Source organism: Equus przewalskii, chromosome 12 (assembly GCF_037783145.1).
Source record: "Equus przewalskii isolate Varuska chromosome 12, EquPr2, whole genome shotgun sequence".
NCBI lineage: Eukaryota > Metazoa > Chordata > Mammalia > Perissodactyla > Equidae > Equus > Equus przewalskii.
Window position 1 is genome coordinate 491190 of NC_091842.1, and position 17956 is coordinate 509145.

Below are 17956 nucleotides of genomic sequence, written 5' to 3' on the forward strand. Positions count from 1 at the left end.
TGTAATGAACAGAGAAAACAAAAGGGTTTAAATAATTTTTTAACTTTGTAAAATTCTTTAATTCCTTATTTATAAAAGTTCTGTAAGAAGATGAGTTTCTAAACTTAATTATAAAACATTTGAAACGTACAGACTCAGATAACTTTCTGAATTTTGAAAAGATGGGGTGGCTACAGAGGAAAGAAAGAGATTTGAAACCAAAGAAGAGGCAAAGAGACTTGGGAACATTGACATCAGGTGTAACAGTGTCGAGACCTCTGTTACACAGACCCACACGCGTGAGGGCAGACGTGTTGCCCCCACATACAGATGAGTATCCGGGTTGTGTGGAAAGATAACTGGCTGGTGAACAAACAGTCAGAAAAGCGCAGCCTTTGTAAGAATAAAGAAATGTGGATTTTAAACTGTAGGATGCCATGTCTTCATCTGTCGTATTAGCCAAAAGTTAACACTGTCCTTGGTGTTCCCAGCGGAAGCGCTGGGCCCTGGCGGGCGGCTGTGGAAAGAAGCCCGTTCTTTGGGAAAGCATTTGGCATTATGTTCTAGAATTATCAGCATGTTCACATCCTTCTATCCAGCAGTCAAATTTATGAGAATCTGTCCTAAGGAAATGACCCTAATTATGGAGACAGTCATGTGCCCAGAAATACTCAGCAGGGCACAGCTTAGTAGCAGAAACTGGAAGTGGCCCAGGTGCCCACGGGAGTTAGCTGCAGGCCCGTCAGCCCTGGAGCCGCCCAGAGAGAGACTCCCTCGAGGTCTGCCGAGCTTGGTGCTGGGAGGCAGACCGGGCCCTGGGTGGAGTTTTAGCTGCTGGTTTTTGTTTTTTTAACATTCTTAACACCAAGGGGGCCGCTTTGCAAATGCCGCAGACCCCGCCTGCCCCCGAGGGCCATCAGCGGGAGGCAGCGTGTGGCCTGGACTACGTTCTCTTCTCTGTCGAAGCCACAAAGCGTGGCCTGTTTCCAGTTTGTTCAGATGTCGAGAGTTGAGAAGGCAGAAGTGGCTCGGGAGCACGAGCCCCTGCGGCGAGCAGGCCTTCCGAGGCCCACGCAGGAGCCCTCCAGGTCCGGCCAGCCTCCTCTGGGAAGGCGCTCCTTTCTGGCGCCCGCACTCTGCGCTCCCCTGGGCCCACCTCCCTGCAGGCACCTGCCTCGGACGCCTGTGGTGAGCGGCGCTGTGTCCCCGTGCGTTTTCAGTCTTGGGGGTGCTTGGTGTGGTGTCCTCACTGGACCCTCAGACTTGCCCATCTTTCTGTACCATGATGCTGACGTGCGCCCTGCGGTCCTGGGGAATTCTCTTTCCCCATTTTAACAGGGAGTGCTTGTCCCTCATGGACCGTGAGTATTGACAGTGACGTGTGCAGGCCCGGTCTGCAGAGGAGGCTGGGAACGTGCACAAGTTGGCGCTCTTGTGGAGGGGACAGCAGGACAGTCCCCGACGCCCTGTGTCCTGTGCATCCCCCGATTTCCGTGGCGATAAAGCGGTCCTGGAGACGGGTCTCCGTCCTGAGCCCCTCGCCCTTCCTCCGATGGAGGTGGAGGAGCAGCCCGCATTTCCCGCCGGGTGGCGCAGGACCTTGAGCCTTCTCTCGGCCCTCCTGCTGGCGGTGCCCGCGGGCCCATCGTCCTGGTGGCGGCTCCTGCTTTGTTCTGCTCCTCTCCTCCCAGACCGTCCGTGGTGTCAGGTTGGTGGGCTGACGCCCTCAGGGCCTCCCTCTGTCATCTTGCCGCCTTGACGCCAGGTTTGCAATGGAAGTGGCCCTACTTGCTTGCCGCCCCGCTGTTGCCGTGTCATGTGGCAGGGCCGGTCTGGGCAGGGCGGCGAGAGGCCCGCCTCCGCCAGCACTAGGATCGAGTCCTGTGGGCCCGGCCAGCCGGGAGGGAGCTTTGTGGCCGTGTTGTCGTGAGCTGCCACTCCCATCCAGACCCCAGAGGCTGTTTTATTCCCGTCATGATTCCCTGAGTTTCCAGATGCGAAGTACCCTTCCCTGTGTTCGAGGTGTTTCCACAGCCTGGGGAGACCTGCGTCTGCTGCTCCCTCCTGTGCAGTGCTGCCGAGCTCAGGGCAAACGTTAAACAACTTACACGCTCTGAAGGATTGATGGGTCGCTCTTTAAAATAGTGCCTGACTGTATTTTTTTTTAAGAATTAGGAAAATATAAGAAAAATGGAAAGTTTACATATGGAATGATCGCAGTGACTCGGGAGGTGGAAATGCACTCGGTTACTTTGCTTTGACATCCGCGTCCACCACCCAGACGGGAGCGGAGGGCGATGGGGACCCCGGACCGCGGCCCGAGCTGAGACCACCTCCCGGAGCTGCGGGGGCCCCTCACTTGGCAGCCGTCTGAGGTGGTGGCGGCGCGCGCTGGGCCCCCGTCCTCCCGCCCAGTAGTAGCGGGGCTGCTGTCTGTTTTCCAGGCCCGGCCCTCGGCGAGCTGCTGCCCCAGCTCATCCCCGTCCTCAGGAGCTGCCTCCAGCCCGCCCGCGACCCAGCCATGCGCCTGCAGCTCTTCTCCATCCTGTCACGGGTGCTGCTGAGGGCCAAGGAGACGGTCGACTCCCAGGGGTAGGTTGGCTGTGCCTCCTCGCAGACCTATCCCACGCTGTCCCCCAGTCCACGCTGTCCCCCGCTCAAGCTGTCCCCCAGTCCACGCTGTCCCCCACCCCACACTGCCCCCTGACCCCATGCCTCACACTGTCTCCCATCCCACAGCCACCACTGCATGTGGCTGGGGCAGTGCCTCCCCCACACTGAGGTCTCAGGTGGGCACGGGGACCCCCAGCGCAGGCGGCCTGCTGTTGTGCTGCACGTGCCTCCTGGGTACACAGCACAGGCGCGGCCGCGACTGCTCCACGCAGACAGACACTGATCAGAGTCTTCAGTGTGGTGGTGAAAGTGCCTGCGGACGAGAACGTGGTGGGAACGTGGGCTGTTGATGGTTGCTGTGTCGGCCGTGCTCAGGTTCAAAGCTGTCGCACCTTCAGCCACACACGGGGATGACCAAGCTGCACTGACGGTTGAAGCGCTGGAGAAAGCCGTCCGTCATCTAGGGGACATGTTGGTGCCCCTGAGCCATTAGGGCCCCAGCCTCATGGCTTTGGAGTGAAGGGACAGGGGACAAGCGCCAGAGGTCAGCATTGACGGGTCCAGGCAGCCAGGGGACATGGCAGTCCAGAGCCGCCGCGCCGCAGTGGACCCCACCACAGCGGGACGGGCACAAGGTGACCCCGTTCTGTGGGGACCACTCCTGGGCCCACGTCTCCCTCCGTCAGGTCAGCAAAGTACCCATAGCAAAGCGGGTCCTGCGGCCCCCACGTGAGGTGCCGGGAGCTGTTGGGGCCGCCCCTGCGGAGAGAGCAGATGCGCACGAGTGGAGTCCTGCCCGTCGTGGACGCGTCGTGAAGGTTCCCATGGAAATAACAGGGTCGTTCAGCCCATGCATCTCTGAACGTCACGCTCATCCCTCCGCTGTGGGCCTCGCCGGCCCGTCACAGTGCAGGACATCTGCTTCCTGCTTGTCTGCAGAACCTCAGGGCCTGGAAGGGACCATCGCAAGGTGCTCAGCAGGGGCCCTGCAGCCCCCTGGCAGGCCGGCCTTCCACGGGTGACCCAGGACATGAGGCGGCATGGGCGGGCGGCCTCCCTTGGAAGCAGGCTCAGCCCGATGCCCAGGCACGGGCCGCCCTGCGAGACGCAGCCTCAGGCTCGGACGAGTTCCTGAGAGAATGGCATGTGAAGACAGGTGGACAGAAATCCGTAGCCGGAGAAGGAGTTGCGCAGTTTATAACCATTCTAGTGAAAGCATTAGCTGTTTCTACAGGCTGGGAAGATTTGAAAAAGAACAACTGCTTGGTTTTGATTTTTAGGATCAAAAAATGGCAGAGTCATAAATATCTTGTTGACTCTGCTGAAATGGAAACAGGAGGGAGGGCCTTGCTGACCCTCGTCTGTGCAGAATGTGCTCGGCCTTCGCGTCAGCCCTGCGGGCAGCCCTGTGGTTTGCAGTCCCCCTCCGAGGGTGGACAGCAGGGTGGGTGCCGAGGAGGGCGGGCTTCTGGCCGTGGGAGTGTCCCCCTTGGACGCAGGAGTCGTCGGGGTCCCATGGGCCTCCCTCATGTCTGAGGGAAGCGGGAGGAGGTGGGGCTCCTCACCTGGAGGATGTACGGTGGTGCCCGTTCAGCAGAGGTCCCAGGATGTGGGCCCTGAGCAGGGTCCCTCCCCGTGCTGCTGTCGGCCACGCGTGCCCATCTGACTTTCAGAGGCTGCCCCCCAGGGCCTTCCGGAATTGCCCCGTGGGGAGCCCTCCCCCCACAGCTGTCCGCTCCTGGGAGCAGAGCAGACACCCTCACCCACACTGCCCTTGGCTCTCCGTCCCCTCCTTGCGGGTGGCTCTGAGAACTGGGGACATGTCTCGTTTAAAAGTCACCTGCTGATGGAGGTGACACTAGGGACTTGAACGGGCAGCTCACCACTGGATCTGGTCTCACAGTGGAGTGGGGCCACGTGGGAGCCCCCCGAGCCTCGCTGTGGATCCCAGCCTGTGGATGGGGCGCCTCCGTGGACTCGGCGGGAGTCGTCCTTGAGAGGCAGGCGCTTCTTCCCTCCCCGCGGTTTGTCTCCGCGGCAGGTTCTCGCTGGGGTTGGAAGCAGCACGTGGCCCTCCTGGCCCCTGGGAGCCGCGGCGCTACCCCTTCCCATGGCCGTCTGGGGCGCGGGGTGCGGGTGTGTCTCCCCAGAGTCCTCTTGTCAGTCGCTGTGCGGGAGTCGGCTGCTCTGCTCAACATTAAAGTGCATTGAAGACTCCTGGGCGTGAGTCACCTGCACCCGATTTGCTTTCAGGGGCGCTTGCTTCTGCGTTGTCAGCTCGGGAACGCCCCCTGCTGGAGGCGAGCAGGTGGAGACTCAGAGGGAGCAGGGGTGGCAGCCGGGGACCTGCCAAGGGGCCTGGGTTGGCGGGGGGGGGGGGGGGGGGGGGGGGGGCAGAGAGCGCAGGCCCCGTGCAGCCCGGTGTCTTCTCTTCTCGGTTCTGAATCAGCTGAGCCGCCTCGACACGTACGTGGGAATGACGTTAGGATATAAACTGGTGAATCATTTGTTCAAGAAAATAGTTTGATCTGTCAGCAGAGGCCCGCGGTGCAGCGGGATTCATAAGAAGCGCTCTTCGTAGTTTCGTGAATGCCCCGCGGCCCTCCTCTGGGCGGGCGGTTTCTAACGGAGTCCTCTAAATGCGGCTCTGCCGTGCCGAGCTGGCCGGGCGCGGTGGAAATGGCCCCAGACTGGGATCTGGTCTGGTTTTGCTGTTTTTGTCTTGATGGCACGTCCAACTGTTGGCCTGGACCGTAGAGCCGACGTCCCCTGTGTTGGCAGAATGTCCGTGTCTCCCTGTGGCTGACTTGGGGCCCCTGAGTGCAGGCCTGAGGCTCCCTTCTCACTGAGCTGGAGGGTTAGAGGTCATAGGGACCGTGCAGCCTGTCTCAGTAGGGTCACCGCTCGTGGGAGTGACTTTGCTGGCCTGGCTGACGCTTGGGTGCGGCTCACACCTCCTTTCTGTCAAAGCGAGGAGGCACGACGGGAGAGGCTGGAAACACGTGTCCTGGGCCCTCCTGGGTGCTCTGGCACTCAGGACCTTTGGCTGGTCCCGGGGGGCGCCCAGAGAACTGCAGCCCTGGCCCTGTGACAGCCCCCGGCTCTCACTCGCAGTCTCTCCCTTCTCCGGCTGCAGAAAACAGCGCCGTCCCCTCTTCAGCCCCATCTCACCCCTGGCCAGTCTCCTCCCGGGCCTGCCCTGGGGGCAGAGGGCTCTGGCTCGGGCGTCCCCTCCAGTTTCCTCTCCCCCGTTCGCCCCCCTCGGCCCAGCTTGTTCCAGGCCGAAGCGCTTCCCTCGAGGCCCCGTCCACCCTCCTTACCTCCTGATGCTCTCCCTCCAGGCAGCTTCACAGCTACCTCGACACCCTGGTGAAGGACATCCTGGTCCCCAATCTGCAGTGGCACGCGGGGAGGACGGCCGCAGCCATCCGCACGGCCGCCGTGTCCTGCCTCTGGGCGCTCATCAGCAGCGAGAGCCTGTCGGCTGAACAGGTAGAACGCATCCGGGACCACGCGCGCGGGTGGTGCGCCGGCTCTGGGGTCTTCCAGGCGGGCCCACAGCCACTCGAAGGACACACACATCGCTAGTGCGCTCCTTCCAGGGAGGGGCCAGCCAGATGCTGCTCCCTGCAGCAGACGGGGGAGGGGACGTGGGCACCGGAGGTGAGCAAGGCCCGTCTAGGGGCACGGGGTCAGGTGGGAGGCATCTTGGTTTCTGATCCTGCTGGGTTTTCTTGGGTTTACGTGGCGCACGTCACTCTTTATGAGACAGAATTTGATCACAGCAGCCAGCTGTGCTGGAGGGGCCTGGGGCTTTCTGCGTTATTTTTATTCCTGTCTCCAGCTAGTACGGGGGTGGGGGAAACAGTAAAACAGAATTGCAGCGTGGGCTGTGCTGGGCTGTGCCCGCGTCCCGGCGGCAGCTCTCTGGTCCCCTGATGTATGAGCGCCCCCTCCTGGTGCGCTGGTGGCCGTGCTCGAGGTTAGAGTGTCCCCACTTTCAGGGGACACAACAGCCAGTCACGCCAGTGAGGAGCAGGCTGCACGGGTTTCTGCCTCACTGAGACCCTGTGAGTGACAGGTTTTAAAGCATCAACTGGCCGAGCTAAACAAATGTTCATGTCATCCAGGTTTTAAGTCAAATCTGCTCCTTAGGTAGAAATTTCCAAAGAGCTTTGCAACCCCATCATGCAGTCGGGCTCCACGTCAGCAGCCAACTGTGCAGCCGGCGCGGGCCTGTGTGGGAGGCGCCCTGTGGCCCGGTGTGTGCAGCTGCACCACCTGGGTCTGGGGCTGACAGGGCGACAACCGCCTGCCGACGCCCTTCTCAGGACATGCTGGTTGGTAGGTGACCAGCTGCGTCCGTATCAGAACAGGCTCTTGGTTGCAGGCACACGGTAAGCGCACAGCGTCTCTCACCAGGATCACGCGCGTCCTGAGTGTGTCTCACTGATTGCAGCTGCGGGAGGTGCAGGAAGCACTCACGCCTCAGATCCTCACCACCCTGGAGGAGGACGCCCAGGTGACGCGCCTCGTCTCCTGCCGCATCATTGACGCGTTTATGAAGGCCTCTGGCGCTGTGGTTGGTCCAGATGAGCTCGTCAAGGTCTATCCAGGTGGGACATTTTCCTTGTCCAAAGCGTGTGTTTGTGTTTGTCTGACAGCTGTTTCTTTGAGAGGAAAACAGAAAACGCTGCTTTGACTTCTGGTCAGGCTGCTGCCAGGAGTCAGACACAGCAGTGACAGACACAGCGTCACGAATAAGGAACAGGACACCATCCTGTGGACCAGGATTGGGGGGGAGGCGACGGCAGAAGCAAGGATGGACACTCAGGCCCCCACAGCACCCAGGGGTGCAGCCCCGAGCGTGGCAGGGACCCCTTGGAGCAAGAGCTGTGGCCAGGCCTTGGTGTGAGAACAGGCGTCGGGCAAGGCTCGTGCACCAGCCACACCTTAAACCCAGCGTCACCACCTCTCTGGAGCCCAAGCACAGACGAACCCCAGATCCACAGGGAAAAGCGCGCGGGCCTCGCCGGAGGGGAGCCTGCAGATACGAGTTCCGGGCGCGAAGGGGGACAGCACACAGGCGCCACTGGAGGTGAATGTAGATGACGGGAGCCCTCACAGGCATCTGCAGACTGTGCTTCAGATGCACAGGGAGCTAAAAGCACAGCGTCCATTGAAACAGGTCGAGAAACAGGCAGGCGGGAGGGAGGGGCAGGCCACGGGGGAGGAGTCCAGCGGGGCCTCGGGAGCTAGTGGGCCAGCGCCGCCCATTTCAGGAGCAGAGCCCCCTCTGCAGGGCTGGGCTGGGCTGCGCGGCTAAACCAGGCAGCAGCACACAGGTCTGCCCCTTATCTGCACTTCCATACGCCACAGATACTTAGAGATTTTTAAGATGGTGTCTGAGGGTTCCTGGAAATGAGAACTAGCCGCTGGATTTAAAGCTCGGTGCGCTGGCCAGACGCTGACTGGCGCTGGCTGCGGACGGCAGTCGTGGACGGAGAGGGATGTGGACTCCACTCAGGACACGCGCAGAGAAGGACCCCAGTGAGGAGGGGAGGCGGGGCAGGGCCAGCCGGGAGACTCCCCCGTCTGCACCCCACGAGGGCCTGGAGAAGCGATGGAAGAGATGCGGGCGGGTTCCCAGCACTGAAGACACGCGGCCTTCCAGGGTGCCCACCGCGGAGCAGGAGTGCCTCCCGTGGAACCCGGAGAGCGGGCCACCTCCCCAGCGCTCTTTCACTGCTGTTTCTCCTTCTCACTTTACAGCACAAACGTCGATTCCCACGGACGTCCATAGTTCTGTTTTGAACAGGTCTCACCAGTGTGTTTAGTGACTGTCAGGATTGGTGGGGAATTTACTCACTTTACGGGACAAGTGCCAGCGAAGAGGTGGCCGTGCTGGAGCGTTTGTCCCCCAGTTCCCGGCGCATCAGCGATGGTCGTGTGCCTCGCGGGATCCTCGTGCGCCTTTGCTTTGCGGGACCAGTCCCGTGCCTCCTCAGCGACGTGTTAGGAGAATTACTGCCCACGTGGGTGGGAAGGAGGGATGCCAAGACGCCCCCTCCAGACCTTCCCATGGCCTCCTGTTAGACACAGACACCGGCCAGCCCCCACATGCCGTCCGTTCTACCCGAGTCGCTGCTTCCTCAGGAAGGGTAACTGAAGCAGTTACAAAGACAGATTTGCAGGCCACCTGCTGTGTTTAGAACTCAGGCATTGGGGCCAGCCCCAGTGGCCTAGTTGTTAAGATCAGCAGCCCAGGTTCAGTTCCCAGGCATGGACCTACACTGCTCTCTTAGCAGCCATGCTGTGCTGGCGGCCCACATACTAAAAAACGGAGGAAGATTAGCACGTTTGTTAGCTCAGAGTGAATCTTCCTCAGCAGAAAAAAAAAAAAGCCTCAGGAGTTGGGAGGTGCCATCATACAAAAATGCACTGGTGAATTCCAGTTCCACGTTGCTTTGAGGTCGGCCTGAGCCGGTGGGAGACAGCGTCACTCACGCACGTGGAGGCACCAGCCTCACTCTGCGACCCCAGCAGCTGGCCAGCGTTGACAAGTTAGGAGCCTCTGTGACTCAGTTCCTCCCCCTGAGCCGGGGGGCCTGCTCGCAGGCTGATGCAGGGCCACAGGAGGGGTTCTCGGCAGGGCCCGCCCTGCGGCAGCTCCCCCTTTCCTGCAGTGGCTGCAGGTTAAACACGCAGGCTTCCCCACTATCAGCCACCACGAGCCCAGCGCCCCTGGGAAGGTGCCGGTGTCTTCCGAGAGTCAGTGCCAGTGGGTCCCACTCAGCTCAGGTCCGGCCCCCTGCAGGGCGTCCTGACTCCACGTGTTTAATGTCTGTCGATCAGCCGGGAGCAAAGCCACCGCGTGTGATGGCACAGGCTCACAGCCGCATGCCCGTGTGTGGAGGTCGGGCCTCCCGCCCACCGTGGGCAGCTGCTCCAGCTCACGGCCGTGGGCACTCCTGCCGCGCCCATCCTGGGCCCAGTCGTCTGCTGAGCCTGTGAGACACCCTCGTAGGCCAGGGGCTCGCTGTAGGTGTGGGAGGAAATCTCACACTGATGAGCACCGTGCCCGTGACAGTGAGTGTCCACCTGTCGGCAGAGGTCCTTGTTTTCAGCAGCAGTGTGGCCTGGTGTCGGAGGCTCAGCAGAACAGAACCGACACAGCTGGTGCCCGTCCTGTCACTGAGCCCTCAGCTCCATCCCCAGAGCCTGCAGGGGCGGAGGGCAGGCAGCTGAGGTCGTGCCATGCTGTCTGCTCGGCGGGCTGTACCAGGCGGCTGGACGTGCTACCTGTGGATGTCGGGCCGACTGAGCATCTCAGCCGGGGAGGGCGGGGGCCGCCTTGAAGCTGGGAGCCGTGCAGACCAGCCCAGGCTGCCGAGCACGCGGGCACGGGCGGGGCGGGTCACCCCTCCACTCTGTGTCCACTGACACCTTGTACGTGAACTCTGGGTGCACAGCCTCCCCCAGGCTGCGGCTCCCTGGCCGGGTGAGGGCTCCAGGGGTGCGGGCTGGACTCCTGGCCGGAGTGTGCAGGCGAGCGGGCTGCTCTGGGCCTGTCTCACCACCTGCTCCGGCCCCTCCTTCCAGAGCTCCTGAAGCGTCTGGACGACGTGTCCAACGACGTGAGGCTGGCGGCTGCCTCCACCCTGGCCACCTGGCTGCGGCGCGTTGAGAGCGACGGCAGCAAATCCTGCTGCCAGAGCGACATCCAGCACCTGTACAAGGAGCTCCTCGTGCACCTCGACGACCCGGAGGGCGCCGTGCAGGACGCGGTTCTAGGTGAGGCGGCCGCGACTTGAGGGTAACACTCACGCCTGTTGCAGATGTCAACACAGACCTTCCCAGCCGGGCCATTTGACCGGCCCCGGGCGCAGCAGCCCAGGCGGTGGGGGCTCCCTCGGCCCGCGGTCTCGGGCCCCGACCCCTCTGTGCTCAGAGTCACTGGAGCTCCCGAAGGCTCTGATTTTGTGGGTTAGGGACCTGACGTTTGCCTTGGTAGACATTAGAAGCGAGGACACTGTGAGATGTTTATTGATTTGTGTGAAATAACAATAGATCTGTTACAGGTTAACATAAATAACATGTTTTCCAAAACAAAACAATGAGCAAGAGGAGGGGCACAGTTTTGTATTTCTGCAAATCTCTTACTGTCTCGCTTGGTAGAAGACACCTGGATTTTCACGTCTGCTCCGGCGTTCGGTCGGTTGTGACAGACTGTGGTGGTTGAAGGATATGAAAAAAGTCTGGGCTCAGACACGTGGTTGGAAAAGAGAGGAGAGTCTTAATAGCCTTTTTGGGTAATTGCTGGTTGTCTTTGACGCTGTACCCAAACTGGGCAGGTGGTAGTCTCCAAACGGTTCCTGGGGTGTAGACTCTGAAGCCAGCGTGTGCTGGACTGGGTGCGTCCAGGTCCATCAGTCCAGCCTGCACCTTGAATTGGCCAGTGTCACGTCACGTGTTGGTCACTCGGACAGCGTTGCTGTTGAATTATGAACGCCTTCCTAGTGTTGGCACATTGTGTTACGCCGCGTCAACACGTCAGTTCTGTTGGTTTATCACTGGCCTCAAATACTGTCAGTCGATTCATTTTTGAGAGGATGTTCTTCAGGTGCCAGAGTCCGAGTAACCCGAGTCTGTTAGTTGTCTGTCGGTCGGTCGTTCTTTGGGGTGAAGGTGGTGCCGGGGAAGCCGCTGGTTCACAGCCGCTGTGCTCCTGCGTCGCCCACGGGGCCTGTACCATCCGGGCTGAGGGGACACGAGCCGGGACGTGTGCCGTCGCAGGGTCTGGACCTTTGGAGTCCTTTATCAGATGTGTCTTTTGCAAGCATTTTCTCCCAGTCTGTGGCTCGTCTTCTCCACTGCTGTTTTCTAGGGCTTGTATAGTTTTGCATTTTATATTTAGGTCTGTGGTCCATTTTGAGTTAATTTTTGTGAAGAGTGTAAGGTCTGTGTCTAGCTTCTTTTTCTTTTTTGTGTGTAGCTGTCCAGTTACTCCAGAATCGTTTGTTGAAAAAACTGTCTTTGCGCCACTGTATTGCCTTTCTCCACGGTCAGAGATCAGCTGACTGCCTTGATGTGGGTCTGTTTCTGAGCTCTCAGTTCTGTTCCCCTGATCTGTTCGTCTCTCCTTTCCCCAGTACCACACTGTCTTGACTGCTGTGGCTTAATACAAAGTCTTGAGGTCAGAGAGCGTCAGTCCTCCACCTTGGTTCTCCTTCAGTATTGCCTTGGCTCTTCCGGGTCCTTGGCTCTCCACATACACTTCAGAGTCACTTTGTCAATTTCTACAAAACACCTTCTGGGATTCTGATGGGGATTGCGTTAAATCTGTAGATCAATTTGGGAAGAACCCACATCTCGCAAAATTGAGTCTCATCTGTGAACACGGAATGTCTCTCTATTTCTTGAGTTCTTTGATTTCATTCCTGAGAGTTTTGTTATTTTCTTCAGAAGATCTCGTTCACGTTTTGTTACATTTACACCTGAGTATTTCTCTCCGGCTGCCATTAATGTAAATGGCGTTGTGTTTCCACTTCAGAGTCCGCTGTCCGCTGCTGGTGCGTAGGAAAGCGATTTGCGTCTGTTAACCTGCGTCCTGCAGCCGTGCCGGAATCGCGCATTAGTTCTGGGAAGTTGTTAGTTCTTCCAGATTTTCTACGTAGACAATCACGTCTTCTGCAAACAAAGACAGTTTTGTGTCTTCCTTCCCTGTCTGTGTATTATCTTCCGTTTCCTTTCGTGCCTCACTGCGTTCGCCAGGACTTCCACTACCGTGCTGACCGGGAGCGGCGACAGGACTTCCTTGCCTTGTAGCTCTTCTTATGGGAAAGTTTGAGTTTCTCACTGTCGAGTATGTTAGCTGTAAGGTTTTTGTAGATGTTCTTTACTGTGTTAAGGAAATTCCCCTCTATTCCTAGTTTACTGAGAGTTTTTTTTAATCATGAATGGGTGTTGGATTCTGTGAAAATACTTTTTGCATCTATTGATAGGATCGTGTGGTTTTTCTTCTTTAGCCTGTTGATGCCATGGAGGACACTGGTTTTGAAATCTTGAGCCAGTCTTGCACCCCTGGGATAAATCCCACTGGGTCTTGGTGTATAATTCTTTTTATCCATTGTTGGGTTCGATTTGCTAGTGTTTTGTTGAGGATTTGTTTGCATCTGTGTTCACAAGGGATCCTGGTCTGTGGTTTTCTCGTGAAGTCTGGGTTTGTCTTAGGGGATGCTGGCCTCGAAGAGTGAGTGAGCAAGTGTTCCCTCTGCCTCTGTCTTCTGGGAGAGAGTAGAGAATTGCTGTCATTTCTTCCTTAAATATTTGGTAGGATTCACCAGTGAACCCATCTGCGGCTGCTGCTTTCTGTTTCAGGACGTTATTAATTACTGATTCACAATTTCTTTAATAGATATAGGTCTGTTAAGATTGTCTATTCTTGTGTGAGTTTTGGCAGGTTGTGTCTTTTAGACAACTGGCCCACTTCACGTAGGGTATCAATTTGTGGGCAGAGAGTTGTTCAAGCAACCAGCTTTGGGTTTTGTCGATTTTCTTTATTGATTTCTCTGCTAATTCTTCTTATTTCTTTTCCTCTGCTGACTTTGGATTTAATTTGCTCCTCTTTGCTAGACTTCTAGGGTGGAGCCTGTTTCTGATTTCAGATAGTTCAATGCTATGAGTGTCCCTCTACGTGCTGCTCTCCCTGCGCTCACAAATTGCTGGGATGTGTTTTCATTTTCACTTAGTTCAAAACATTTTTTCATTTAGCTTGAGATTTCTTCTTCGAACATTATGCTATTTAGAAACATGCCGTTTAATCTCCAGACATTTGGGGGTTTTCCAGTTCTTTCTCCGTTACTGACTTATATAATTCCGCTGTGGTCTGAGAGCAGACAGGCGATGACTTCCGGTCTGGTAAAGTTGTTCAGGTGTTTTACGGCCCACAGTGTGGTCTCTCTGGTGAGCGTTCCATGGAGTTGAGAAGAATCTAGACCCTGCTGTCGCTGGATGGGGAGTGTGCAGATGTCCGTGTGTCCATCTGACTGACGGTGCTGCTGCGCTCAGCTGCGGCCTTGCTGACCCCCTGCCTGCTGGATCCCTTCCTGTGGGAGGGCGTGGAGGCCTCCAGCTGCCGGCGTGGACTCGTGTGTCTCTCCCTGCAGCTCGTCGTGTTGTCTCACGTAGTGTGGTGCAAGTGTGGTGCTCTCGTTAGGTGCATACATGTTTAGGACTGCCCCGTCTCTTTGGAGAGTGGACCCTTTATCATGATGTATACCCTGTTCATCCCCACTTTGCAGTCTGCTATGCTCAGGGCTGTTTTAACTTGACTGGGAAACTTACCTGCATCAACAGGAACTGGTTTAGTTTTTGCTTCTGGTACTTTAAAGGTGTTCTGCTGTTTTACAGAGGTCCTCAAGGCCGGCAGCGTCCTGTTCCCTGACCTCCTGGTGCGGGAGACGGAGGCAGTCATCCACAAGCACCGCTCCCCCGCCCACTGTGAGCAGCTCCTGCAGCACGTGCAGGCCTTGCCGCCTGCTCCGTGACCTGAGTTCCGGGAGCACAGCCTCGTCCGCAGCTGGAGGGCCTTGTCCGCAGCTGGAGGGCCTCGTCCGCAGCTGGACGGGTCTGTGGCCTTTAAACCTCCCAACACCAAAAGGGCAGCTTTGTGTCAACAGCCTGGGACACTCACAGGCAAGGCTTAGACAGCAAGAAGAATGTTTCCCTCAGAAGCATGCCCAGTGCTCCCCTGGGACAGCTTCTCAAACCCGCAGTTTCTGAGATGACACTCACTGAGTGGCGTCTGTATCTTTATGTCTCATTCACACAGTCCATCGAGAGGTCTGCCACAAACCTGCAGCGAATTCGAGATGAGAACTAAATGCCAACTCATACTGGCAGGCAAGTCAGCTCCTTTTTTTCGTAAGGCTACGTGCACTGCTGGGCTCATGGCTTAATTGGTTCTGTCTTGCTTACATGCCCACCAAGAAAGTTCTTGACTATTTTTTTTTTAAAAGTCAAAGCGATTAAAAAGAAATTTCATTCTTTCTTTGGGTTCTGTCTACTGAAACTTACCATCTCAGTGAAAAGACTAAAAGGAATTTGAAATCTTAAGGACGATTATCAATGAAATTTTTCCCATTTGAAGTATACTTGGACTCAGAATGTTATGTGGATATATTTGGTCACAGGGTTTTCTCTTAGATCAGCAATGCTAACGGTGTTGAAAACAGAATGTTTAACCAGATAGAATTTTGGTTGCTCTCTTACGAGTAGCAATAAAGTAAAATTGTATTTTATTCTCTAGCACTTTCTACACCCAAGTGCCTAAAAGGTTTCGTTTTAAGTGAGTGTTATTTCCATAAGCCAAATATTTATGTTAACACAAGGAAAAAAATGCCATGTGTATTTTCCAACAATCAAATATTAACATTTTTGCTTGATGTTTGAAAATTTAATTAAAAATATTTATTGTTAATTATTTTGTATGCCTGTCTTTGTGTTTCGGTAATTAATGCACATTTTGAGAAGTGGCTCCTTCTTCCTTAGATCTAACCTCCGGGTGACCCCAGCCCCAGGCCTTCTGGGCCTCTGCACTGTGGGGGGCTGGCTGCTCATTGTAGTGCCCTCTCTGGACACCAGGTGGCAGGAGCCCCACACAAGTGAGGACAGGCAGCAGGGCCCCCGGAGAGGCTGGGTGGGGGCCTGAATCTGCACACAGCTTGGGTCCCTGCAGCCTAGGCCGCAGGGGGCCGTCCCCTCAGAGCCCCTGATGTGGCTGCTCTCTGAGCCCAGGTTCTGGGGCCGACGTCTTCAATGGCCGCAGGGACGTCGGCTGCCCTCGGGGTGCTCTTCCACAGGCCCCTGATGGCCCTTGCCCTCTGCCTTCTCCACCCTGTCCTCTTCGGCATCACCTGGAACCCTGGTAGAAATGCACACTGTCAGGCCTCGGGCCACCTCTCCGGAATCAAGAGGGATCAGCCCTCCAGGAGAAACCGATGCCGCCAAAGCGCGGGGACCTGCCCTGGGCGCCACGCATTTTCACCTCCAGCAAGAAGGCCCATCTGCTCTCTGGTCAGCCGTTAAGTGTCCCAGGAACCAAGAGTAAAGGTCAGAGAGCTCGGCCGAGAGGACAGTGTGCTGAGGAACACACTCACCTCCTCCAGCGCGAGGCAGGTGTGGGGGGTGCCGACACCTGTGGCTGTCCAGCCCTGCTGCCGCACTGGCCACCACAGAAATGGCGGCACTTTTGCTCCTGTCCATCTTTCAGGGGAAACAGTCAGAGGCAGCCCCCTGGCGCAGCGTTAACAGGTGTGTGTGTCCAGAGAGACGTGAAAACCTGGCCCACGAAAGGTGGTAATCTCAACACTCCTGCTGACAAGCAACAGGTCCCTCGCCACTTAGCTTTGCAGGCTCTTGTCCTCTCCTCACTCAATTCAATCAGCAAATATTCCTGGAGCCCTGACCCCCATGTGCCAGGCGGCAGAGATGAGGGATGTAAAAATGCTGTCCCTGAGGTTCTCAGCTTTATCGAGCTGGAATTCACACACCGTGAAATTCCCCTGGCGAGTGCTTGGGTGGGTGGGTTTTAGCCCGTGCTCCCATCACCCCGGGGCTCCCTCGGCCCACCTGCAGTCAGTCCCTGCCCCCAGCCCAGCCCCGGCCAACACCGACCTGCCCATCTCTAAAGTCTCGTCTCTTCTAAATGTTTCACATAAATGGTTTCACATGATCACATGTGGTCTTGTGTGTCCGGCTTTTTTCTCTCAGCGTGACACTGTTGAGGTTGTCCGTCCATTCACTGTCCAGGGGTCAGCAGTCTCTTTCTGCAAAGGGCCGGGGAGTAAATACGTTAGGCTTTGTGGACCCTACGGCCTCTGCCACAAATATGCACTCTGCTGTTCCCCGTCCCCCTGTGGGTGGACATTCAGGTGGTGCAGTCCGGGGCCATCGTGACTAAAACTGCGCTGAGCTCTCACACCGTGTGAGCGTGCTCCATCACTCTTGGCGGGACAGCTCGGGGTAGAATTATAGGTCGTGTTTGACATGTCTGTAGTCCCTGATGGAATGATTGACGGCTGTCTTCACTGCTCTGTTGAGCTATACTTGACTACAATTAACTGCACATGCTGAGTGGGCAGTTTGCTACGTTTTGACACGTGGACACAGCCACGGGACCACCACCACCACAAGACAGCGAACCTCTTGTCTCTCCCGAAAGTCCTCTCCTGCCCCTCGGCAATTCTGCCCTCCTGCTCCCTCCCCCAGCCTCCCCCTCGCACCCCGTCTCCAGGCAACACTGACCTGCTTTCAGTCACCACACAGGAGTATGCACACTTTAGAATTATCTGCAAATGGATTTATACGGTATGTACTTTTTTGTGTGTCGATCTTGCTTCTTTCAATCGGCGTAATTATTTTGAGATCCATCCGTGATGTAATGTCTGCTGGTAGTTCATTCCTTTTCATTGCTGAGTAATATTCCACTGTGTGGCTACAACACAATTTTGATGTGTGTTTCTTTCGGGTTTTTGGCTATTACAAATAAAGCTTCTGAGAACACTCATGTACAAGGCTCTGTGTGGATGCACGCTTTCATTTCTCTTGGGGAAACACCCAGGAGTGGAATGGCAATCATGGTAGATGTATATTTAAGACTTTGAGTAACTGCCAAACTATTATCGAAACTGGTGGTTCCATCTTATCTTCCCACCAGCACTGCATGCCAGTTCCAGACCCTCCCGTTCTGCCAGCATTGGAGACATCAGCCTTTTTAATTGTAGCCATCTAACAGGTACGTGGTGGTATCTCCATATGGCTTTAATTTGCATTTCCTTAACGTCTAATGCTGTCGAGCCTCTTGTCATGTTCCTATTTGCCATCTGTGTATCTTCACTGGTGACATATCTTCAAGTCTCCCATTTTTTTAAAAAATTGGGTTGTTTTCTTATTGAATATGAGAATTCTTCATATATTCTGGATACAAGTGCTTTATCATAGATATGATTTGCAAACATTTTCTCTCAGTCTGGAGCTTGTCTTTTCATGCTTTCACAATGTCTTTTGAAGAACGGAAGTTTTTAGTTTTGAAAGAAATCTAATTTATCGATTCTTTTATGGATTGTACTTTTGGTGCCGTATCTAAGAAATCTTTGCATAACCCATGGTTTCACTTCCTGAATTTTAAGAAGCTCAAAGAGTTATTTTCATAAAGGTAATTCATCTATTTGCCGCTCCCAGCACCACGGTTCAAAGGCAAGTTCTACTTCCTTTTAAAATCTCCTTTCTGTGACCTGAATGACAACATGAGATGCCTCTAGGGTGAGTGGGTTTAAGGTAAAATCTCCCTTTTAACAGCCAG

The 17956-nt window shown here is 56.1% G+C and overlaps 1 protein-coding gene across 2 annotated transcripts in view; it reads left to right on the forward strand.

Moving 5' to 3' along the window:
- Window positions 1-15073, forward strand: part of DNAAF5 (dynein axonemal assembly factor 5) — a 43730-nt gene extending 28657 nt beyond the window's left edge. The window contains exons 9-13 of one of the 2 annotated variants that reach the window (XR_011524652.1): window positions 2424-2571; window positions 5934-6084; window positions 6983-7208; window positions 10195-10386; window positions 14005-15073. Coding sequence is in view for 1 of the 2 variants with exons in the window: in XM_070567245.1 (XP_070423346.1) it covers window positions 2424-2571; window positions 5934-6084; window positions 7052-7208; window positions 10195-10386; window positions 14005-14141 (785 nt within the window). In the remaining variant the exon portion in view is untranslated. The remainder of the gene's footprint in view (window positions 1-2423; window positions 2572-5933; window positions 6085-6982; window positions 7209-10194; window positions 10387-14004) is intronic. The other variant, XM_070567245.1, reaches the window with a different exon arrangement.
- Window positions 15074-17956: the final 2883 nt, after the last annotated feature.